Source organism: Bos indicus, chromosome 12 (genome assembly GCF_029378745.1).
Source record: "Bos indicus isolate NIAB-ARS_2022 breed Sahiwal x Tharparkar chromosome 12, NIAB-ARS_B.indTharparkar_mat_pri_1.0, whole genome shotgun sequence".
NCBI classification, from domain to species: domain Eukaryota; kingdom Metazoa; phylum Chordata; class Mammalia; order Artiodactyla; family Bovidae; genus Bos; species Bos indicus.
The window spans coordinates 24008566-24034511 of record NC_091771.1 but is presented as its reverse complement, the minus strand read 5'-3'; the positions used below and the strand labels follow the sequence as shown (position 1 = coordinate 24034511).

The 25946-nt window shown below is 38.3% G+C and overlaps 1 protein-coding gene across 4 annotated transcripts in view; it reads right to left on the bottom strand.

Moving 5' to 3' along the window:
- Nucleotides 1–372: 372 nt before the first annotated feature.
- TRPC4 (transient receptor potential cation channel subfamily C member 4) overlaps nucleotides 373–25946 on the bottom strand; it is a 207144-nt gene continuing 181570 nt past the window's right edge. For 3 of the 4 annotated variants that reach the window (XM_070800170.1, XM_019971370.2, XM_070800169.1), the window contains 5 exons: nucleotides 18433–18628; nucleotides 15473–15667; nucleotides 6024–6065; nucleotides 5819–5908; nucleotides 373–3948 (listed from right to left, as the gene is read on the bottom strand). In XM_070800170.1, coding sequence (XP_070656271.1) covers nucleotides 3217–3948; nucleotides 5819–5908; nucleotides 6024–6065; nucleotides 15473–15667; nucleotides 18433–18628 — 1255 coding nt within the window. In that variant the 3' untranslated portion in view covers nucleotides 373–3216. The remainder of the gene's footprint in view (nucleotides 3949–5818; nucleotides 5909–6023; nucleotides 6066–15472; nucleotides 15668–18432; nucleotides 18629–25946) is intronic. The other variant, XM_070800171.1, reaches the window with a different exon arrangement.

Here is a 25946-nt window from a genome sequence, read left to right as displayed (position 1 = left end):
AAACTGGCAGGTGTCTAAAATGTAGAAGATTCTGCTGCAGACACAATGCATAAATAACTTAGAATGAACAGATTTCAGTGCTTGATGTCTGGTCTTCAATAGTCATGAGACTGCACAATCACTCTATTAATTTACAGAATTATTAAGGATTATTGAATAGTAGAAGAGTGTGTTTTTAGGTTACCTATATTTTAGGTTATCTATATTCCTTACACATCAACTGAAAATTTGACTGCTTATTTCAGAATAATATGATAAGTTTACCAACCTTAACTCTTCATCAAATTTTTCTTTGCTCTCCCACAGTTACCCAAGAAATTTCATTGTTTGAAGTGTGTCGGGTTGCTGTCCAGGTCAAGGCAAGAAAATGAGTATGCTTTTGCAGTATTTTAATTGCCAGCCCATAAATAAAATATCTAATTTAAGAAATTTTGATATACAAATATCCAACTTATGAAACAGTTACATTTTGGGGAGGATTATCACTTTGAAAAATAATTCATCATTTTACAAAATAATTCACCACCGTTATCTTTTTTGTTCCACAGTCAGTTCCCTACCAAAGTTAATATAGATTTATTTACACAGATATTTTCGAGAATACATCTATCACAAACAGTGAGGTACATCTGTATAGCATTCTTTCTTGTAAGGGGTTTTTTACAAACATATCTATGGTAGGTGAAGTCTTATGAATTGAACCTACTTCTATTAAAGTTCTATTGAATTTTCTAGATCCTCTTTCACCCAGCCCTGCCAATAAATAAGTACATAAATATAGGTGAGCAATAAGAAGATCCAGAGGGCATGAAATACAAGAAACATTGTTTTACACAAATTAAAGTGTGATGTCAAACCTCTCTCTGGTGTTTAGAAATTTGTTGATAGAAATATGAATAGAAATCAAAATAAACCTCAAATTACTCACTTAAAAAAATCTCAAAAATATATCATCCCTTTATTTTGCAATCCTACTTTTCTTTGATCATTTCTTATTCTTTCCCTACTGTTCCTCCTTATTAATGCCACCTAACATTGGAGAAGGCAGAGGCAGCCCACTCCGGTACTCTTGCCTGGAGAATCCCATGGACGGAGGAGCCTGGTGGGCTGCCATCCCTGGAGTCCCTAGGAGTCGGACACGACTGAGCGACTTCGCTTTCACTTTTCACTTTCATGCATTGGAGGAGGAAAGGGCGGCCCATTCTGGTGTTCTTGCCTGGAGAATCCCGGGGATGGGGGAGCCTGGTGGGCTGCCATCTATGGGGTCGCACAGAGTCGGACACGACTGAAGCGACTTAGCAGCAGCAGCAGCAATATTGCTACATATTTAGAATAATCTCCAATTCTAGGATAGCCAGTACAAGCAATATCCAGTATTTTGTTTAAACCCATAAATACCTCTGTCAGTGACATCTGGGAGTTGTTAGAAACCATCATTTTTGGAACACTGAAAAGCAAGGTGTTATGTGCTCTAAAGGTCCTCTGTTATCACCATGTTCACCTATAAAACATCAGCACCCTAACCTCTGATATAAATAAGCTACGGGGAAAAAAATTTTTGGTTGCTTTTATTGTTGGTGGTGTTACCAGAAGGAACAGAGGAAATTTGAACTTAAATTTCCGGTGAAGAATGTATCATGGTGATATATACATATATGATCTTAACGGTCGAGGGGAAAACACACACAACAGAGACAGCAAAAAAGGAATCACTGAAAAATATCACAAGTACAGAGACTAGTACTATGATTCCCCTACTACTCTATGTCTGATTTAGAACATTCAAGTATTCCACTATCTCCCAGGGCTTATTCTGAGTTCTAACCTACTTGAGCTGAAGGTGTTGTTGAAGTACTCAGAACATTCATTAGGCTTACTGTGTTACTCTAAAGCTCCCTGACCCATTTCTCAATCCAATCCCTCAACAAAATCCAGATTTCGGAATGTTCAGCATTTCAGGGCCTCTTGCTTTCCTATAAACTAAAATCTAATATTCCAGGTTGAATTCTGACATCCCCTAAGAAATCCATTTTTTAAAAAATCTACTAGCTTCCATCATGTAATTGTCAAAGAGTCAAATCCATTTCATCTTTAAATTTGTACCTTCCTTTTGCTTTACAAAAGGGACACACATTTATGGAGTTTATCCAGCTCATTCGCTCCCAAATTTCAGCATCTCAGAAGTGGCCACAGTAAACCCTGTGTGTGCACATCATTTTGCTTGGTCTTTGTTAGTGTTCCGAGAGGCAGTGTGGTTTTTGTACCTCTTTTGAATTATAGCAATGTTGCACTGGTTAAAAACAGGGTGTAACTTTGCTTAGGTTTAGATTATTAGAACGAATTCATTTTCACCTGGATGTTATGAACCTGCAATCATCTTGCTTTGTTTAAGGTGTTATACTTTATTGTTATTCTTTTCTAGCACTGAGATCTTTTGCCACATTTTTGAAATTCTCTTTATTCACAAAGCCTCATACTTATATAATTTGCAGGTGAGTCTGAAAAAGATCATTAAAAACAAACTTAAAAATTATTTTCTGACAAAACATTAAAAATCATCGACATGTATTAAGGACAAACATTTTTTTTAATTACTAAGAGCAAAAACTGGACACCCTAAAACTCTAGAACGTATACCTGACTTTCATTTTAAGAGCTTGATCTTGATTCCATGAGAAGGAGACTTGTTTGCTTAAATTATGCATGATATTTACATATTCTTAAGAAATAATTGGATAATATTTGTGTTTTAAAGCCAAACTTTCTGGCTCAGTGAAAAGTCCTTAATGAGTAACCATCTCTAGAGACCCTGAAAAATTATGAAAAGCTCTACTATTTCAGCTACATTTTTTTTGCATATAAAAATATCCTATTATAGGAGTCAACTACCACATGTAGTAAGTTAGTTTTGTTTAAATTGAAAAAGAGCTAAAAATTTCCTGTGGGTTATCGCAACAGTACAAGAATACAAGGTGCATTTATTTATTAACACCAACAACAAAAAAATTGTAAAACAAATTGTGAAAGCAAAAGCAGGTAACAAAACAAGGGTTTGGGATAGCCTTTGCCTTATTTAAACATGACACAGTTAATATGATAAATGCTGTAAAGTGTAAGTTAGCATTGGCTAATTCGCTGATAAACATCTCCCCCCACCACCCAGCTCACTACGGAAAATGTGTGTTACAGATGAGAAACGCTTTCTTGGGTCAAGTATCACAACCTTGTGGTCACATAGTCTTCGTGGGTGATGGTGTCTGTGAGGTTTGCATCATAGTCTGCACTCGAGTCCTCCTCTTTCGCGTGTTTCTTCTCCTTTGGTATGATGGGAACCGTGTCCTCCACCACCACCTTCTCTGACTTGAATGAACACACTCTCTTGCTCACCTGTACACCAAGGGAGTCTGTATTTCTTTCTCGATGATCTACCAATATACACTGTTCGCTGAGCCCTGGAATGTTCAAGTCACCCCGTGAAGCTAGAGTTCGGGACTCCAGCTGGATGCTCCTCTCCAGGGGTCCTTCAGCTTGTTGGCGGGCCACCCCTTCTGAAACGGAGAAGATCTGGTTTGCGTTTTGCTCGGCGGCGGCGTGTTGTTTCGATCGTCTGTGAAACAATCCAAAGTGTCTGATATCGGTCACAAAATTCACTTTTCTCTGCTTCTCCCTCGGGGGCTCCTGCACCACGAGGGCGGAGCCGTTGCTGATGGTGTGTCTTTCAGCGGCAATTGCCGCCGACCGCGGGTGAATGAGGGTGGTCAGGTCGAAGAGGCTGAAGTTCTTTTTCTTGTCCTTGCTGCTGCTACCCTCGTTATCACTCTTTTCATCCGAGTCTGCGGAGTTAGAAGACTCCTTGGTGCCCTGGGCAGACTGGACCGTGGAGAGTTTGCTTCCTCTTAATAACCCCAGGACTTCAAAGCGGAAGCTAGAAATGTCTTGCTTGAGTTCCTAAGTGAAAAGGAAAATGATGAAATTAGTTTGTGACCTAAACAAATAAATGTTAGGAAGCTATTATTTGCTCATTTCATATATGGATCTGACACGTCTTCACTTGTTTCTGAGAGCTAGGAGTCCACTCCGCTGTGGTTCCATTCAGGATGGTCAATGCTCTCCAATGCACTTGCATCTATTTGATGTCTCCTAATTTTCCTATCGGAGAAGGCGATGGCACCCCACTCCAGTACTCTTGCCTGGAAAATCCCATGGACAGAGGAGCTTGGTAGGCTGCAGTCCATGGGGTCGCGAAGAGTCGGACACGACTGAGTGACTTCACTTTTCACTTCATGCATTGGAGAAGGAAATGGCAACCCACTCCAGTGTTCTTGCCTGGAGAATCCCAGTGACGGCGGAGCCTGGTGGGCTGCCGTCTATGGGGTCGCACAGAGTCGGACATGACTGAAGTGATTTAGCAGTAGATTTAGCAATTTTCCTATCACAGTTCTGTAGAAAGGAGACTTCCTAAGGTTAATGTAAAAGAAACCATAAGAGTTTTCTTTCCCATCACTCTGTAGTGGGGGGATGCTGGGTTTCTTTGGGACTACAGTTTCAAATACTTTCTCTCCAAAATATGCATCTGCTTTCAAGTCATCTCACATCCTCTCAGGGATGTAGGGGTTTGTTTTTTGTTTTTTCGAGATTTTTAATATTGGAACATTTTGGTGTCCACAGGAATATCTAAAAATAAATAATTAAAGTGGAGTCTACCCTTCCAAGAGTTGGCAGTTATTTTCAATCTTTTATTACCCTGGAGTTGATTTTCTCTTAACATCTGGGTCAGCCACTAAATCCTTGGAATTGGTGAATAGACAGCATTTCCTAGATGCATCCCTTCATCTTTTTGGACAACTGAATTCTCAGTCCTAACCTGCTGGTGGGCTTTGGGGTGGCCTCCTGCCTCCAACCCATCACCCTAAGTGTCAGGAATCATTTATCTCCAAAATTTGGATGTTGTGGCTACAAAGAACATTTTGGATCCTAGTCAACTTTTAACCTGTGCTTTGTTTTGCAATTTATCTCTCTTCTTACCTAATTGGCTGCTTATAGTTATTCTCTGTCAAGCCTGCTGTTTTTCTTTGTCAGTGGTCTCCTATAGGGTTTTTATATGTTTTTGTTTTTGCCTATAAGATCTTATTGACTTTTAGTCAGTTGTCCAAAATCCCTGGTGGCTCAGACAGTAAAGAATTTGCCTGCAATGCAGGAGACCCAGGTTCTATCCCTGGGTCTATCCCCACTCCAGTATTCTTGTCTGGAGACTTCCTAACAACCCATGCAGAGTAACAAAGGCATTTTATACCATGAGATAAGAACTATGTATTTCATGTATTCTACCTTTTTTACTCTGATATAATTAAAAAACAACAACAACTCAGGGAGAAAAACTACATTTGTAAGCTCCAATAAAGCTCAAACCTTAAATTTTCCTCTACCAAAGCTGTGCAGAACACAAAGAAGGCTTTTGTTGTGTTCAGACCATTGGTTACTAAACGTTTCAGGTTTAGAAATCAAATCAAAATTTCAAAAAGCCTATGGCTGAAATCAGCAATCAGAACGCCACGAGGCACTAGGATTTTCTCTGTCCAAATAAGTCTTCTTGATCTTTCAGATTAAGTCTGTTTGAATGCAGTGTATTTTGAAAAGAAATTTTACCACTTAAAAAAAAATAATTCAGTAGGGCTTGAATTAAAAAAAAAAAAAGAAGAAGGCAGAAAGGTTTGCTCAGAACACACGGCCCCCATTTCCAGCTCTGAGTTATAATGGGCTGCCCTGCTTCCACACTCTGTAGAATCCACCTCTTAGTGACAAAGATGAAAGTGGTTACCTTAAAGTTCTCCTCTGTCAGACCTTCCTCAGTTTTGGCATCTCTAATCATCGCGGCAACGTATCGCTTTACCAGGTTCCGCATAACTTCCTGAGGCATTAGAAAATGAGAGAATTGCTCTTCAGTATGATCTCTCCAGAGTCAGTTCAAAAGAGGGGATTGTGCTTTATTTTAGTGTAAGTTTCAAGATATAAAAATAACTTACTTGATATTGGTGATGTCTTCTCAAATTATCAGCAGCTCGCCTCTGAAAAAGAAGGGAACAGTTGCCTTTCGGTTACAGTCATATTTTACCATTCTGTAAAGTAATTCCTGGTTCTTTTAATCAAGAATATCATTCCCCTCATTTCTACAAAGTGGGAATTTTACTGGACAAGGGACACAACAGCTGGAGAGACAGCCTTACTCGAATCAAAAGAATGAATGAACCAAAACAACAAAGTGCAAGGTTATAATTCCTGTGGTACTTAATACATAGAATAATTAAACAATGATGGCAAGATTGTTCTTTAATATAAGATTAGGAGAATTAGGTCATCATAGTTGGTATGTACTCCAAATCATTTGAAACGATGCTAAGATACACAGATTGGAGGTATCAAACACAAATTAAATGTCAAATAATTGAAATCTGATAGACTGAAAAGGTAGTGTTATAACAATATGAAGGTCTTCATAAATATCAACATAGTCACATTAAGAATTTAGCCATTACAACGTGTAATCAGAAACACTGTTAGACCATGAATTCCCCAACACTTAATTTCAAGCAGATATACATTAAGAGGAAATTGCTGTTTGAATTAGACGGTTGAGTTTAGCAAAATAAAAGATTCTGCTCAAAGATAGGGTTCATTAATTTTTTAAAATAAATTTAAGTCCCTGCTATCATTCTGAAGGGATCAGAATGTTTTGGGAGCAGAGCTTGGGTTAGCACGGAGCAATGATTATGGAGTACAAAACAGAGAAAGATGTTTAATGACTAAAAAAGTCTATTGTAAATTGAGTTAAATAATAAATGATAAAGTATATATTTGCAGGTTTCACTAGTATTCTAAAGATACTAGAAAAAAAACTAATATAATCCTAATTTCATGCGTGTCAAATATCAGCATTGATTCTTAAGGAAGAAAACTGGCCAAAGTAATCTAAAACAAGTATACTTCTGTCACAAAGAAATGAATTTGATAAATTGTGAGAAAGCAAAAGAGATAACGTATCTTGGGTTTAAATAAGTCTTTTGATCTTGTTCCCTAGTAAATACTTAATCAGAGGCTGACAAAATGGAATTTTGAAAAGAGTTGTGCATACATCACTGTAAAATGATACTAGAAAAAAAAAATCAGACAATTTAAAAGAAACTCTTTTTCTCTCTTTAAGGTAAATAGGGGAAGTTGGAACTTTTGTTGGCCATTAGAATGGATTTGTGTTTCATGACAATTAGTGACTTTCAGAAACAGATGAGACAATGTTTCACTTTGTAAAGGCCACTAATGATTGGAAAGCCATTCAATTTTACATGACTCTTAGGAAACAGATTTTCAAATGATTATGGTATTAATTATAGGACTGGGAAATTTGAAACTTCATACAAAATTAGAACATCTTCAAAAAAAAAAAGAATGTGGGAACTTTATGAATGAGCCACAAGATGGAGGTATGTGACTCCTGTTGAGACACAGATCAGCTGAAATCTGAGGAAAAAAGCACTTCTGGGAGGTAACATGCCTTCCAGACCTCCTTGACTTTAAGTGAACACAAAAACTTTGAGTGTGAATTCGGCTGTACACTACCTTCTTTAGCACTCTCATTGTAAACATTGCACAGGAGATCATATTCTAGGATTTAAGTAAATAGAAACTCTGGATTTAGTACAGAATTTAGTAGACTCAATTTTTATTATCTTGGGGCTCTATAACATTTCCTAGTTTAGTCTTTAAAAAGCCAATTAAAATAGTCAGAAAGCAGTTTGAAGTCATGATTTAACTTTAAATTTTCTCAAAGTAAAACTAAAACTAAGGATGACAGAATCAGAGAATTATGAGTAATAAGTGAAAACTATCATGATGCCTGGGCTTCCCTGGTGGCTCAGATAGTAAATAATCTTCCTGCAATGCGAGAGACCTGGGTTTGATCCCTGGGTTGGGAAGATCCCCTGGAGAAGGAAAAGGCTACCCACTCCAGTATTCTGGCCTGGAGAATTTCATGGATAGAGGAGCCTGGTAGGCTACAGTCCATGGGGTCGCAAAGAGTCAAACACCACCAAGTGACTTTCACTTTTCACTTTATTTTAGTATTAAAAATAGCACAACTGTCTTCCCTTCTGTAGAAACTTACTCATACATGAAATTTGAAATTTTAATACAAAAAGACCAAAGATCACACTTTAAAAGATAATTCCAGATTTATTTTTCTGGAAAAATTATTTTTTGAATTTTAAGCAAAATAATCTGGCAGAAAGAAAAAACATAAACAATTTTACTGTGATAACTATCAGGAGTTATTCAATATCATAACCCAAGTTTACAGTTAATTGTTTTTGCCAACCAATCTGTTTCCATACCTAGATGGTCATACTATAAAACAGTCTTTAAAAAAATAAATAAATAAATAAATAAATAAAACAGTCTTTAGTCTTGTGAGATTATATCAGCCAATTGAATGTCAGTAACCTAGGAAGATAGGAATGGATGCAGTCAACCATCTTCTGAACACTGAAAACAAAATGAATGCAATGAATTCACCAATACTTATTGACCATTACTATTATGGGGTTAGGAGTTCCAAATATCTTATTTTCAAAGACACAAAGACTTCAATCCATACTGTAGGCATTCTTTGCCATAAACATAATAATAATTTTTGGAAACTGGTGACATCATTAAATGTTTATAAAATAGAGCTGCCATCAACAATACCATGTTTGCAACCTCTTTGCTGGGTAAAGTTCAGCTGAACGGCAAAAGGATTTGCTCTATTATCACTGGAAGTGACCAAGAATAGAATGGACCATTTGTGTTTATAAAAGCAGTATAACAAAGGACATTTCATTTAAAAAGTACCTAAGTGCGTAAGAGGTAGTGAATTTTTTTCAAGCTAGTCATGTTAAACTTTGATAAAGTGATTGGCAGTGACTAACAGTTCTTTATTGTTTATAAAAGAAAACTAATGACTAGGTAGAATGCCAGCATGGTAGACCTGTTAGGAATAAAGAAATTTTCTGTGAATGAATTCATGTTTACCATGTTACTGACAAATTTCAGTGGTAAAGAATCTGCCTGCAATGCAGGAGACTGGGGAGACATGGGTTCCATCCCTGGGTTGGGAAGATCCCCTGGAGAAGGAAATGGCAACCCACTCCAGTATCCTTGCCTGGGAAATCTCATGGACAGAGGAGCCTGGTGGGCTACAGTCCATGGGGTCGCAGAAGAGTTGGACCCAACTAAACAACAATGAAAAATCTGTGGAGTTGCATTTGGCAGCTTTTTCTAAAATAAATTAAGTTGATTTGTTGTTATGTTGAAATAAGAAAAATGGGCCATATGATGGATCAGGAATCTTCCTTCCTTTACTGGATGTCTAGGAAAAATATTTTGGAGGGAGATGTGCCCTTTAAGATGGGAGTTTTCTTGGCGAATTCTACCCAAAGTCTGGCAAGGTGTAGAGAATGTTCCTTGGCAGGATGGCTTTCTATGCAAGTGCCCAGGATACACCGGCTGCCACCTTGGCAGACTTCTTCCTTTCCAAGTTCCTCCTGATCTGTTAGGACAAGACAATGGCAGTATTTGGATCACAGAGATAATGATAAAGGAAAGGATCAGCTAGTGAGAAAAAACCTTTGCTACCCAGAGATAACTCTGATTTCAACAGAAGTGTCAGGTTGCTTTAGAGCAAGAAGAGTTTTGCAGCTCTGAAAGAAAGGGCTTGAGGGAATTCATGGTAACATTTTCTCACTCTATCTCTCCTTCTCTCCGTGTCCACACAGTGGAATGTCAGGCTCACTTCACCAAGCTCGTTCCCTATAGTCCCTTGTCAGCACTGTTTTCTCTCATTCCCACTCTAGTTTGGCTCTATCACTGATTTTAAGCCCATGAATTATGCCTTTTATTCTCTGTTTTGCTCAGTGAATCCCCAAAGAGGGGCAACTGTCTGTACTCTTATTTAAAAAAAAAAAAAAGTGAAAAAGCAAGAGGTCACTGCAGGCTATGATCTCTCTGTAGAGATGGCAGTGTGGTTCATTTACTGATGGGTCTACATATTGTTCTCCATAAACACACTTTCTAAGCATATAAAAACAAACGCTATAAAATGCTGAAGGTTGCCTTGTCACAGCAAGTACTCAGGATCTCACTCTTGAAATATGGAGAAGAAATTCAGCCCTCTAGATTCCCACTTGGGAAAGAACATTTAATTAAAATGTCTTATCGGCAAATCTTACCACAGTAAATTAGGAATTCACAGGTACCCGGGGGTGAACACGGTCATATCTATAGGATTTGTTGGTAGGCATACAAAGAGTCATGAAGATTAAGAGAAAATACATTTTAATGATTCTCATTAAAAAAAAAAAAAGAGTTTTGAAAGCCAAGTGCTATTAGCCTTTTTCCTTTAGTAATGATAGGTATATTAATCTAGTCACTTCTCCAGATTCCCATGCGGTGACTTAACTGAATGTATTTCTGTGGCAACTGGTCAGGCATGAGAAAACCATCTGCAGTTCCAGAGCTGAGTGATGCTAAGTGACCCTAACAGAGATGGTGTTTCGTGTTCTCCTCACTACCTGCTCCAGAGAAAATGAGAAAGTGGAACACACAGAACTAAAGAGGTTAAGATCATTTTTTAATGATTTGGTTAAAAGACCTAGTATTTTTTTGGTTCAATACATTGCCAACTCAAGTATTCTATTTGGAAACCTGGTCTATTGCATGAAAATTGTTTCATATTAATTAAACCCTGGAGAAGTCTTATTGCTCTAATATCTTATTGCTTGAATTAAGTGATCTAGACCTCTTGGACAACCAACGCAAACAATGGCTTTTAGTTTAAAAAGCTGAGCTAGATGCCAGTGCCTTTTTAAACAGGAATTTCTAATTAAAGTTACAAGCTGGAAGTGCTTGTTAAAATGGAAATTTCTGATGATTCTAGGACACACTAAAGTTTGAGAACCCGTGTTTTAACACCGAGAAGGTTATTTGCTGATAAAATGTGTTAAAATTCAACTGGTAAGAGAAAAACCTACACTATAAAGCCAGAAGCTATAAAATGTTGCTTAATTTATGATTATACTTTCAATAGGCTGCCTCCTTGGTGGGATTTTCATGATATCCCAGAAACAAGGCATCTCTCCTTCCTGGGCTTGCTTCCCAAAAGTGTTGCTCAATGAAGCATTTCTGCTTCATTTCTGCTTTCTCCCATAAAACAATCCAAATGAAAGGCTAATTTACCTGGAACTCCCAGTCACCCATAAAAGGAAGTCCAAAGATTAAAAAAAAAAAAAAGTTAATATGTTTTCAGGGCTAGTTGTAATATCAGCATTACCCAGAGGCCATAAATCACAAGATAAGATCACCAATGATGGACTCTTAGACCATAGCCAATCAGTAACCCTCAGAGCATGCAGGGGCTTAATGCCTGAAGGGAGGGAGCAACAGGGTGACATTCAGGTGGCTGCTGGTTACAAGAGTATGCAACTCACAAGTGGGATGGTTTAGAGAAAATGCCTCTGAGAATGTATAAACTCTACCACCCAGTCAGCTTCAAAATTCTGATTCAAAAATGTGAACCAAGAAATAAGAGTGGAAGATAGTCCAGCTTGTTAACCAAGGGCTTTGGGAGAGGGGAATCTAAAAGATGAACAGTGGTGGGATCTGCAAAAGCTGTTGAGAGAAATCAAAAGATGGACACACATGGAAGGTATTGTGGAAGGTCATCAGAGCTCCCAGGAAAGCAAGAGAGGGTGATGGAAAGCTTGTGGGAACAGGGACACTAAGACCAATTTTTTCCCTGGCTCTGTCACCCAAAACACTGCCCAAGGTAAAAGAGCTCTTTTTTCTAAAAGGAAATAGTTGAGGTGATTGATTTCTAAGGTCCCTCTGAAATGTCAAGCAATCTTCTAAGCTGTGCCTTTGTTACACAAAGTGACTGCCAACAGTCCTTCAAAGTCACCTTTTAGTTAATGGATGTGTCTATCTCATCTTCATCTGTCTATACAATGGACTACCAGGCGGATTAACCAAACTGAAATGAATGCACAGCACTCCCTTTTGGAATTACTTTCTCATTTAGCTTTGTGCTGTGCTCAGTCGCTTCTGACTCTTTGCGACCCCATGGACTGTAACCCGCCAGGCTCCTCTGTCCATGGGATTCCTTCTCTCCATACTGGAGTGGGTTGCCATTTCCTTCTCCAGAGGATCTTCCTGACCCAGGGATGGAACCCAGGTCTCCTGCACTGCAGGTGGACTCTTTACCATTAACTCCTCCATTGATATCATAACTTTATTAATTTTTATTTATCTTATGCTTTTCTTTACAAATAATACATATGATCTATTTCCATCTAATATCTAAATGTATAAAACTCAACTAAGAGTACGAAAACCAAGATATGTCCTTCTCCTTCTGGAAGTGCAGTCTAGATAAAGAGTAAATGTATAGCATTGAGTTTGATTAGGTTGGTGCTTGTCCAAAGCCTCAGCTTAGCAGAGAAGAGGCAGGACTGAGGACAGGAGGAGAATGGAGAAAAGAGAGACAACTCACAATATGGATGTAGTCTTGTCATACATTCCCAAAGCACAGTATATCCATTACCAAAAGTTAGGGAACTACATGGCTAGGGAAAAGGGAATGATTTGAGGTCACAATTTATTGTGAATTACCTTGCTGTGCATCAACTTGGATCAAAATATTCAAATTTAGAGAGAATGACAGAAATAGAACTGAGCTTTTCTGACCAGGAATGCATAGAGAAGAACGTTCTTTAACTTATGCCATTTACCTTTTGAATCACTGCTTTCATAGGAAAGCCCAAGCCAATGTTAAGCTCCTCTTTGCATCTAAGAAATGATGGTGATGTAGTCCTAAAAATATGTCAACAGTGGGAGGATTCTGGGGGACGGGAGAGAGAGCTGGAAGTCAAATTCTCAGAGTGGTCCTCCATTATTTTGGTGGCTGCACAGATGGATCTCTTAAAATATTAGAGCAGGGCCCTGTATTTTGTTGCAAGTTCCATGGCATCTTAAAACCCAAGATTCCTTCTGCTATAGCCTAAAGTTAAAATATTAAAGACAAATTTCTTTTGTATATGGCTTTTATTTTGGGTCCCAGAAAGTCTTCTTCAATTGAAATACTCCTATGAGAGAAAGCATAATAAGATAGTACTGCTGCTGCTACTGCTAAGTCGCTTCAGTCGTGTCCGACTCTGTGTGACCCCATAGACGGCAGCCCACCAGGCTCCCCCGTCCCTGGGATTCTCCAGGCAAGAACACTGGAGTGGGTTGCCATTTCCTTCTCCAATGCATGAAAGTGAAAAGTCAAAGAGAAGTCGCTCAGTCATGTCCAACTCTTAGCGACGCCATGGACTGCAGCCTACCAGGCTCCTCCATCCATGGGATTTTCCAGACAAGAGTACTGGAGTGGGGTGCCAAGATAGTACTAATAATTAATATATTTTTGGGGACTGATCAAATCAATTTCTTACCAATTTTAAGAATAACATGAGAAAGAATATTTTGACATGGAAGGGAGGAAGCCAGAGTTTGGCATCTCTGAAATCTTTTTCTGTTTTTCTCAGGGAAAACGTGAATTACTTCCCATGCTATTCTCATGGCATCTTGGATATAACTTGGATATAAGTGGATATACATGGTCATGTTAAATATATCATGTAACATGTATTATAGTAAGATATTCTCATACTGTGTCTCTCACATTAAAATCGATGCCCTCAAGAATGGAAAACATACCTTCTTATGCCTCTGCCCACCTCTAATTCCTAACTCATCTCCTGGTATGTGGAAAATGTACAGTAATTGCTTGTTAAATCCAAATCATTATATTTATTTTACAACCACATTTTTCAATATATTCAACTTATTTTTAAGAGAAGAAGTTGAATAAACACTTAGAATAAAATAATTTTGCTGTCTCTAAAATCAGTGATAAAATCTATAAATTAGTATGAGGATTGCAAGATAAGGCTTCATCATAATCTGACTTCCATTTCCAAGACCAGACAGATGCCCAAATTCCAAGTTCATGGAGTGATGGTTTCTAGGAAAGACTCTAACTGCCTCTCCTAACCACCCATTTGCTTTACTCCCCTGCCTGTCAATTTCTCTTTAGAATTAGAACTATTACTGAGATGACAGGACAATCGATGCCACTTTCAGGAGAGAAAGCACCATTCGATGCTGAGAACAATGCCTAGTGGGCAGTGAAGTTCATCAGTAAGAAGGATCACCAAGGGCATAACTAGTAGTCACAAACTCAGTTAAATAAAATTAAAAATGAGTTAATTTTTAATTAAATAACTGACATCCCTTGATAATTCTAACAGAAGGGCATATTAGAATACTTCCAAGGCAATTTCTCTGAGAATACCCAGGTGATGACTACTGAATGCTACGGTATCAATTTCTAAAACATCATTATGAGAACTTTGAAAATGAGGAAACTTGAGTGAGAAAGAAATGAAGAATGACTTATGTCAGTGGTTTGGTTGGAAAAGTTTAAATCCATGCCTTTTCTGTTGGAGTTGTTTGAGCTCTTGCTTTCCAATATGAAAGAAATATCCTTAGGGAAGTATAATCTTCCAGTATAACAGGGGCTTGGCTGTGCATAGTCTTAATATTTTTTACAAACACAACTTCCTGGTATTGAATATAACTTGGGGTAGAAGCAAAATGTTGAGCAATTGAATGGATTCTGAAATAACTGCACTTGAATATGGCACAGCATTTTTAAGTTATAATAGTTGTTCAGTCACTGAAATGAGAACTTTTTGTCAAACATTCTGTGTTCTGTGCAGGGGTGTCTGTTAGGCAGTGAGAATATGAGGGGATTGAAACAGACAATTCCCTTATAATCCAGAGATAAAACAATGAATCAGTCATGCTGAAAGTAACCCGAGGTTATAATTCTGAATAGAACTAGAAATTGATGGGCAAGTTTCCCAAACCTTGACTGTTGGGTCTAGGAAAAGCCTATGTACAATGTGACCACCCTCAGTGGAGGAACTGGGTTTGTTAAACCATAGTGAACCATAGTTAATCAGGCAGTTTCTGAGACATAATGTTGTTATTTTTAGTCACTCAGTCATGTCCAACTCTTTGGGACCCCACGGACCATAGCCTGTGAGGCTCCTCTGTCCATGGGATTTCCCAGGCAAGAATACTGGAGTGGGTTGTCATTTCCTACTCAGGGGATCTTCCCTGACCCAGGGATTGGACTTGTGTCCCTGTGTCTCCTGTATTGCAGGCAGATTCTTTACTGCTGAGCCACCAGGGAAGCCCCTTAGACACAATAACTATGGAATAGATGTCTACTGAATGCAACCAATGAGAATAAAAAGGCTAAAATGCAAACATATTCAGTAAAGAATGCAAACATACTCAAGTGCACACACATAACAGTGATACCAACAGCCTGTGGTCTTACCCCTATCGTTCCAAAACTTTCTGGCTTTCTTCTCATCTTTTTCTTGCACAGGTGTGTCCATATCCATTTGATCAGGTACCAGAGAGACTTGGGGCTCGGGATGACATTGAAGGGGGTAGGAAGGGTACCTCCTTCTTCAAAATAACTCATCCAAAGCTTTGTTCTAGCAAATTTCCATTCTATATCCGCATGGTCCTGAACAGGAGAAAATGACAATGCTGACAGGTTTCTTAATAAGGTGAGATAAACCTCACAGAGAGCCTGTAGCCTGACTTTGGAGTGGCTCTTGGAACATTAATTAAATTACCTATAAAAACAAGGCTGACTCCCAGAGATAGTCATCTAAACACTTTAGACAATGGCTTAGCCTAAAAAGGAGTCACAACTCTCTTGTCAGTTTTCATCCTTCCCTCTTCCAGGAAACAGACAGCTAAAACGATTCCATGTTAAAGAGACTGGAGATGAATGACCTGAAGATGAATCTTCATTTCTCATGCTTGTAGGCTTACGTTAGCTCAGTTTCATTACATTCTAGCCTCAAGCAGGGCTTTATGTCTTCCCAAGGCCTTGACACCTTGCCTAGGTAGATGCTCACGGCTCATACTTCTGTTGTTTTCAGGAAAAGTCTTACTTGATATGTTTCCATTTGAATAAATCTTGTCCACCTTTAGGCAACAGGCATAAACTCAGCAGTTCCTCAAATGTACAACAGGCCTTTGACACAGCATTGAACCTTGACATAACCTTGGCCAAATAGTACCAGACAAGAGTATGTCTAGTGACCACCCACAAGCCTGAGGCATTCTCCCTGATTGTTTATTAATGATTCCACTTTGTTAATTGCCTGGAAAAACTTAGGAACATTTGTGGCAATTAGATATGGGGCAGTCAGTCTCCTCTTAAATTAGCCACAAATCTTATTTAAGCAGAAAATCTGGAAAGTAGGAGGTGGCAGAAACTGGGCATACATACAAATTCAAAATAGATCATCTTAACCCGTTAATATTGGGTTGGCCAAAAAGTTTGCTAGGGTTTTCTCGCATGATGCCATGGAAAAATCTGAATGAACTTTTTGGCCAATCCAATATTATTTTAAAAACCCTCGAGTTTTAAAGTAGGAAAAATTAGACTATACTTCATTCTAATATTCTTAAATTGCTGTGTGCTGATGAGTGCATACATTTCTACTCTGAATAATGTGGATTTTAGTCTAGACACTGGACAGATAGTGCTTTCAACGGGCTTCCCATGTCTAGAAAATGCATGGTCTTCATTGTTTCTTAGCAGACATCTGATTGGATGAATGGATAGATAGATCCACAGAAGCCGTAGCTTCCCTCCCTTTGTCTCTTCTCTCCCATTTCTATCTCCTTCCCTATCTTTCTAAACAAGCATTAATGAAGGGAAGTAGATACTGTTTGCTGTAGCCATGGAGAATGGAAATGAGTAAAATTGGCTTAGGGTCATAAAAAGGCAGTCCCACTGGTGAAATGTTGGCCTGTGAGTAGCTTCTGCTCCTTCTCATTTCCAGGGAGTCACAAGTTAATGATTATCCTGACCTCATTATGTTCTGTTACTGCGGTCACAAAGCAGACTCTTCCTCAGTTCAAGGCTTGGGATTCTGAAACGGTCTGTAACAATATTAAACCATCTAGTGATTGGCAAAACTGAAGGTAGAAAGTTCCAGGCTAGTGATGACTAAAGTCACCTCTGCTACTCATCTTCCCATTGTTATTGCTTAGTCGCTAAGTTTTGTCTGACTGTCTGCAACCTCATGGACTACAGCCCTCCAGGCTCCTCTGTCCATTGGATTTCCCAGGCAAGAATACTGGAGTTACCATATCCTTCTCCAGGGGGTCTTCCCAATCCAGGGTTCAAACCCACGTCTCCTGCATCTCCTCCATTGGCAGGTGGATTCTTTACCACTGCACCACCTGGAGAGCCCTGGGCCTAAGTATATTCAGTGGGAATGCTTCAGTCTTGGAATCCATAAATAAAATTCATTTATTCTTAACGTCTTAGGCAGTTTTTCATCTGTGACAGGCATCTTGCTTCCATAAAGAGAGTTTAATTAAAATTAGGAGTGCTGTTTCTCAAAATAACAATAATGACATCCCAGAGAATTAGCAATAGATTCAAAGATGCAATATAATTGCAGTTATTTATGGAGTAAATGGGCAACCTATAATTATTCTTATAAGATGCTATTTGTCTAAAGTATACATATGAAAGTCTTAAGATATATATTTAAGTCTTAAGATATATATTCCAATATAGATTTGTTCTATCACTGTTTCTAATGGCCACAGACAGATCACTAGTATGCAAGTTCAAAGGGATAAAGGGCTTTGTTGTTCTTATTCATTGCAATATTTCTAGTTCCTAGGACCATACCTGGCAACAGAATAAGAGCTCAATAAGATTTTATTGAATGAATGAATAAATAAGCTAGGCTGTTTGCACTCTAGAGTTTCAAATAAACACATATGGTATTGTATATTCTGCTGCAGCATTCAGTGTTACTCCTCAGTGACTTTTTTCTGGGCTTTAAGAAACAAAATCCTGTGCTTTTTCATTCAGACTCCTCTCTGGGCTAGCACTTGTACCTTGCAAAGCTGGTATGAGTTTGCTTTTATGAAGATTGTAGATTAGACGGTCAGAGACAATGCAAAACCCAAAAGGCATTATATAGAGATGAGTTGCCTGTTCATAGCCCATACCTCATCTACTGCTTGCCATAGCCAATGATTGCCTCGCAGGTTAGATTTAGTATAATCACATGTAATATGAAAAATTAAATTAGTATATAGCCAAGTATAGTAATAGTGCTTATAAACATCATATTGACCATTTATAATTCTGATTTGTTTCATTCATAGCAGTTACAGATTGTATTACCAATTATAATTGGGTGGAGTATAGCTAACAACACATTCTAGGAGGGGAGTGATTCAACTTACAGCAATAAGTTGGTAAGAATTATTCATCATAGCTATTAACATGTTAAGCAGGACAACCAGAGAGATGACGTTGTATGTCCCAAACATGGTGGCACCAACAAATTCGGTGAATTCATGCTGTGCTTTGACATTGGTCACATATAAGTTGATGAGCCCAAATATTGACCAAAACAGGGACTGGAGTGTCTCAAATAACCTGGAATAAAGACAAAATGACACTAATAAGTATACTAATAGAACCATTATACAGTAAGATTGGAAGATAGACTATGATGACTATTAGTTTATATTTGATTAATTTAAAATAAGCTTAATAAAAAGAATCCAAGAATACTGTTTCCTTATACTGCACACATGTGTACCTAATTTTCCCTAGAGCTTTGAAAGCTATTTAGTTTCCTGGACTAGAGATGACAAATCAGACCTGTAGCCTGTTTCTGTATGGTCTTGAGTTAAGAATTGTTTTTACTTTTTCAAATGGTCAGAAAAAAATCAAAAGAAGAGTGATATTTCATGACATGTGAAAATTTTAAATGAATTCACATTTCAATGTGCATAAATAAAGTTTTATTGAAGCATACCCATACCAACTCATTTATCTGCTGTCTACAGTTTCTTTTCTGTTACGATGGCAGAGGTGACTGACTGCAACAGAGAACAGATGGCCTACAAAACCTAAAATATGTACCACCTGTCCTTTTTATAACAAATTTGCAAACCTCTGTCCCAGGGCACTGAGTGACAGTTGATAAATTATAGATCCTTAGGCTTAGTCTTTGAAAAATATAAGTACTTTTACCTGATTTTCCTTTTTGATTATAAAAGGACTAAAATAGTATTATCACTATGGATTTCCACATTTACAATTAAAGTTAGAGTAAATCCTGTAAGATGACAAGATGTCTCTGAATGCTCAGATAATCAAATTTGCTATTTTTTAATATTTCAGGGAGCATTAAAAATTTTTTTTTAAATTTACTCCCAAAATGGAAAAAGATGAAAAGTGTCTGAACTCAAATGAAGAACTATTTCAGTAGGATCATTATAACACCTTAATGTAATAAAAGACAATAGAACTCTTAAGAGTCTTTGAGAAATGGTTAAAACAAGACTGTAATTACATTGTGAAAACAAAAGCAAAAAGTATCTTATGCCTGGCATGGTGAGTAAGGAGGCAGGATTTCAGTGGTCAAGTGCTCCAAGGAGAGCAAATGCACGTGAGGCCAGTGGACTGTGGTATGGGTTGACATGCAAAGATGAGTTTAAACTATCAGATCTCCCCTCGGTCAAAGTTTTACCTTAGAAACAGCAAGAGAATGAGGTAGTTGTTAAAAGGCGCTGAAATGACAGAAGTTACGATGTAGAACTAGGATCCCTGGAATTATGAGGAAGCCAAAGTTTTGACACAACACACACTAAGAAACAGAATAGAGAATAAATAAGCCAGGTAATAAGTAAACCCTGAAGAGAGTAATGTGGAGTAGCTGAGTCATGTTAATATCGATTCTCAGAGTAAAAAATTCCAAGGTCCAGCTCTTGCTAAGGTCAGCCCTTGCTTAGAGAATCTAATGGATATAATCCTGTGCCGGATTCTTGTACCAAACTCCTATTACTTGACGCAATCTATGGATTTCTCATCTGGATAACCATGATAATCCCACTACGGATGCCTTAATTGGTGTTCAGGATTTCTTTTCTGAATTTTTTTTTTACATAAACCATTTCATATGTTTAATTGTGTAACAAAATTTTAATTATAGGCTAGGAAATGCAATGGTTCCTAATTGAATTATTTTGCTAGGGCTGTTGGACTCTCAGTGGGGCAAATTATCTTAAAGGTTTTAATGTGATCAACCTCAACCAGATCTTGTCTTGTCAACTGGGATGTACATTGGGAAGAGTTCACCATATATATACTATTTTTTTTAATTTTTGAAAAAGTATCATTTATTATAATTCCATCCTATTTTTAAACTGCATATATAATTGTTTAATACAGTTGACACTTTAGATTTATTCACAGATTTTGTGATTCATTTTTGTACCATTTCTTTTTTATTTATTTTTAATTGGAGGATAATTGCTTTACAATATTGTGTTGGTTTCTGCCATACTTTTAAAGGACTATCAGATGTCAGAGTCTAACAATATCAGGGAAAGTTCAATATAATTCATTGGCCTCAGACAAAGGCCACTAGAAGTTATTCTTTGAAAACTTTCAGAATTGACCCAAGGCCATGAGTTCTTTATTTTCAGTAGCTTTAAGGACAGTTTCTAAGATAAATGACAGTGTCATTGGCTTCAATGCAAAATGATGTTGTTCTTTCTTCCTAAATAGCGTACATTCTCACTGTGAATATAAAGTATAATTCAACTGGTTTTTCTCTAACCTCAATAGCAGTTCAGAGAAAAGTTACATGAATGATATAATAAATTGTATAAAATGTTGCCACATAAATCTCATAGCAGTTACTTTTCTAAATATTCAAATAAAAAAGGGATAGAGAGTAAATGGATTGTAATGGTTGAATAATTCTGATTTTCTTCTACCTAAATAAGAACTATTCATCATTAGGATATTAGCAGACTCTTTGGCAAAACATTTATTTACATATTTAATTAAAATTTGAAAACAAGAAAATTCAAAATAAGATGAAATTTTATGGTTAATTCTGAATTTCATTCTTATTTTTATTTTCATTTTTTCAGTTGAATGAATCAGAAGTAAGATTTGCAGAATAGTTCCACTTAACCAAAATATATGTGCTTTTAGATGAATCAAGACCCTGGTATCAGGACACTGGTATTTCTTAGTTAATTCTTCTCATATTGCATGGATTAAAAAAGCAATCTAAGTTAATATTTCAAAACCATTGTTTCTAAAACTGCTTTCATAATTATTGATAGCAACATTGCCCATAAACTGATGAGCCATTAGCTACATCACATTTCAGATTGCCATTATGGGACAATATTTTCCTAATTCTATGGAAAGATAAGCACAGAAAGCTTTCCAGGATAATGCCACACTTAATCAAAGCATAGTAGTATGACATCTTGGTTAAAGACTAAAATCTGGCAACTTCTATAGCATTGCCATCCTAAAAGTAATATTTTGTCTCTTGCTTCTTGAGGCTATTTCTCAATTCCTAAAACAAGCTTGGTCCCCAGTTAAATACTTATAACAAGAGAAAGAGAACAAGTGGGGGAAAAAAAAAAAAAAGTCATGTATTCCACAGCTGAATTTTCCTCTATTCTTGGGGTGAAACCAATGAGGAAATATAAATTAATACAAGACATATGACTTGTTTCATTCCTAGTTTATAAGAAATAAAGTATATTAAAACAAAGTATGACTGCAGTTGGCCAGTTCCAGTTATCAGGAACGCAGCTCCAATCAACATTAATGGGTTTTTTCTTAGTGAGAAAATATCTGTCACAAAGTCCATGCCTCTGTATTCATAAGAGAGAGAGCCTCTTACCCAGAGACTATTGATTTATAATTGTATGCAGATTACTTTCAGTGACCAAACATTTGGTGTCTTTTAGCAACATGTAGTTCTATCCACATCAGAGAGAAAACAAGCTGGAACCATTAAAGGAGTAGAAGAAGGGCCCCCTTGCTGGTGGGCAAATGGATGGAGAGACACAGAAGGCAGATCACAGTCTGTTCCCACTGGGAGCTCACAGTCAGGAGGGGATCAGAAAGGCATCCAGAAAAGGTACCTCTGAGATGGGTTTTGGAATCCAGAATAAAACTTCACTAAGTAAGAGGGCAGAACAAGAGCATTCTGAGATGAGAGAATAGTATGACCTTTTTAGGGACAGCTTAACCCATTAGAAAATGTTGAAGAGTAATGTGTTATTGGGGAATCGAGAACGGGGCAGATCACTGAGAACTCAGTATGTCAAGCTAAGAAATCTGACTGAATCCAATAAGGAACAAGAAACTACTGAGATATTTTAAATACAAGAGCGTCAAGATTTTGGTTTAGAAAGATCATGCAGGCAACGGGACAGAAGACATGTCAAGGAAGGCGGGCACCAGGGGCCAAGGAACTTGGATTTAGGCAGAGCGAGCGAGCAAGGGAAGAGGGCCCGAGATAAAAAACAGCAGGAGTAGACATTTGCAGACTGACTGTGCGTGGCGAGGCTGTGGGGACGGGGGGATCTAGTTTTTGATTTAAGTATCTGGATGGGTTGTGGTAGCATTGACTAAGAAAAGGAGTTGAGGAGGAGGAAGAAAAATGTTTTGAGAGACTCTCATGAGATTTCTTTGATTGGGTTTCAATGTTTAGGACATTTGCATGAAGAGCTGTTCAAAAGACAGTTGGACTTACAGATCTTAGGGAGAAAGGTCTGTGCTAGTGGTATGAACTGAATACAGAAGTTGTCTCTTAGACACATAAGACCAAATCTATCAGATGAGTTTTTGCAGAGATACTGAACAGGGTCGAAGGATAGTTAGTAAGGCAGATTAATATTGAAAAACAATCATTGTGGGACTTCCCTGGTGGTCCAGGGGTTAAGAACCCACCTTACAATGCAGGGAACCTGGGTTCAGTTTCCGGTTGGGAAACTATGATCATGCATGCCATGAAGCATGGCCAAAATAAAAAGAAATCATAGTAGTTACTCTTCGTAACTTTGAACAAAAATAATTTGTTGCTTGCAGATTTACCATCTGCTATCTGGGGGAAAATTCAGGTAGAACACCTGATTTACTGGTGTTGAATGATTTGGACCTATAATATTTGACTGATATACACTTATTGGTTGCTTTTCATGATAATAGAGAAAAATCATTGATCAGTATATGCTAACATAATACATAAGCCAAGTTATTTAACATGTTTGATTTTAGAAGAAAATTTATATCAAATATTTTGCAACAGATTTTCTAGCCATATTCTTCCTAGACACATATTTAAATTAGCTCACAATATGTAAACATTTGGGGCTTCCCACGTGGCAGAGTGGTAAAGCATCTGTCGATGCAGGACATGCAGGAGACGCAAGTTTGATCCTTGGGTTGGGAAGATCCTCTAGAGAAGGAAATGGCAACCCACTCCAGTATTCTTGCCTTGAAAATTCCATGGATAGAGGAGCCTGGTAGGTTATAGTCCATGGGGTCACAGAGAATCAGACATAACTGAACAACTAAACACAATCACACACAGCACACGTTAGCATTTACCACAAAACCAGTAACAGGGCAAGCAGATTTCTGAGAATCTCATGGATCATAAATTAGGATACTGTTGCTGCTGCTGCTGCTAAGTCACTTCAGTCATGTCTGACTCTGTGCAACCCCATAGACGGCAGCCTACCAGGCTCCCCCATCCCTGGGATTCTCCAGGCAAGAACACTGGAGTGGGTTGCCATTGTCTTCTCCAATGCATGAAAGTGAAAAGTGAAAGTGAAGTCGCTCAGTCATGTCCGACACTTAGCGACCCCATGGACTGTAGCCCACCAGGCTCCTCCATCCATGGGATTTTCCAGGCAAGAGTACTGGAGTGGGGTGCCATTGCCTTCTCCGAAATTAGGATGGGATTAGGTAGAACCCTTGTTAACGGCAATGCATAAGATGTCAGAAAATGGGTTGGGACTTGGAACCACAAATGTTCCTTGAATTAAAGAAGACCTGAGGAGGAAACTCAGTTCTAGGGGCTGTGTGGAAGTTTTTTCTGGAAGACAAAGCATGGAATCAGAAGGATGTGACTGCAAATATCAACAGGGTGGTCTTAGCAAGCAGTCTATATCGGAGCACACAGCACAGAGTAACTAGGAGTTGTGAAAGATGGAGCATGGAAAAAGGGTCTCTATTTCCATCAGAAATCCAGGAGGCCAATCAGCAGGCAGACAACATCCAGGAACTTTGTTACAGGCAGAATTTGAGTCTAAGAAGTGGAGAGGTTGGTGGGGTCTACGACTGTGAATTCCTTATCCTTGTTGCCAGGGGCAGATTGCCAAGTCTAGGATCATAAGTGAGTGGAGAAAGACAAGTTCTGATATTAAAACTGAGACACAGTCCAAAGCCATTCATCACCAGGATGTTGCAGCAAGGGGTTTCAACGAATCGCTGCTGAACTGGTGAGAAGGGAGCACGAGGAAGATGACAAAGCAGGGCAAACTGGTCAAACTGGAGAAATTGCTTAAGCTCAGGAGAATAAAAAGGCTGGAGAAAGCGATGAAGTGACAAGGTGGAGCTGGGATGACTTTTTGTTTTCTTTGATTCGTGGTTTGTATCAGATCTATCTCTGAATGGATTTCAGGCAGCTAAGACTGCAATGAAAACTTATGTGCAAATAATCAGATGTTGATGGATTAAAGTGGGGTTTTAAATACTGGGATCACAGATAAAACAAACACAGAACTGAGACAAAAAGACTATTTTAACCAAAAGTAATTTAGTTTATGGGACGTAACTGATTTCCTCCCACTGGAGAAATTACTGCACTCTTTTAGATTACACAAAATTCTAGAATAGCCAATGAATGGCCATCTGACTTTCAAAGGCATCTACCAAATGACCATGTGTTCACGTGATTACTGTGGAGAGGAAGATCACCTCACTGCCTAATTCATCTGCTAATTCACTGTTTATCACAGTGGGAAGGAAGTAGACACAGGCATGTATTAGGGCTATGTGAGCCTGAAACACTGTGGCCATGAATGTGTGCTGTCAGCAAGCCTGACTGAAGCTTGACACCAAGATGCTCAGATGCTCATTAGACACCAAGAGACCAGATGCTCATCAGCTGTAAGGGCACAGAGAGTTTTATGCACATCAGAATCATGGCCTAGGTTAGCCTGAGGTTTCTAGTTTGAATTATTTCCCCACGTTTAGACTTTGGGCTAGGGAACCTGAGAATAACAGAGACACGTGAAGGGACTTCAGTATCTGGAAAACGCCTGAGCAAAGATTGAAAAGCATTTGGATTTTCTTCCATGACTGGTTTTCCATAAATTCTATCTGTTAACGTGCTTGTACGCTGTCACTAGACACAGGTTCCTTTCTACTCCACATTTCATATTTTTTAAATATATTTCTCCATTTATTCTAAGTGAAAGGGAAACTCACTCACTTGTGTCCGATTCTTTGCAACCCCATGGACTATACAGTCCATGGAATTCTCCAGACCAGAATACTGGAGTGGGTAGCCTATCCCTTCTCCAGGGCATCTTCCCAACCCAGGGGTCAAACCCAGGTCTCCCACATTGCAGGTGGATTCTTTAGCAGCTGAGCCACAAGGGAAGCCCCAAAATACTAGAGTGGGTAGCCTATCCCTTCTCCAGGGGATCTTCCCAACCCAGGAATCAAACCCAGGTCTCCTGCATTGCAGGTGAATTCTTCACCAACTGAGGTGTCAGGGAAGCCCCTCCATTTATTTAGGTCTTCTCCAATTTCTCTCAGCAATATTTTTGTTGTTGGTTTTTTTTTTTTTTTGGTGCTGCCACATGACATGTGATACTTCAGTTTCCTGTCCAGGAATTAAAGCCACGGCCCCTGC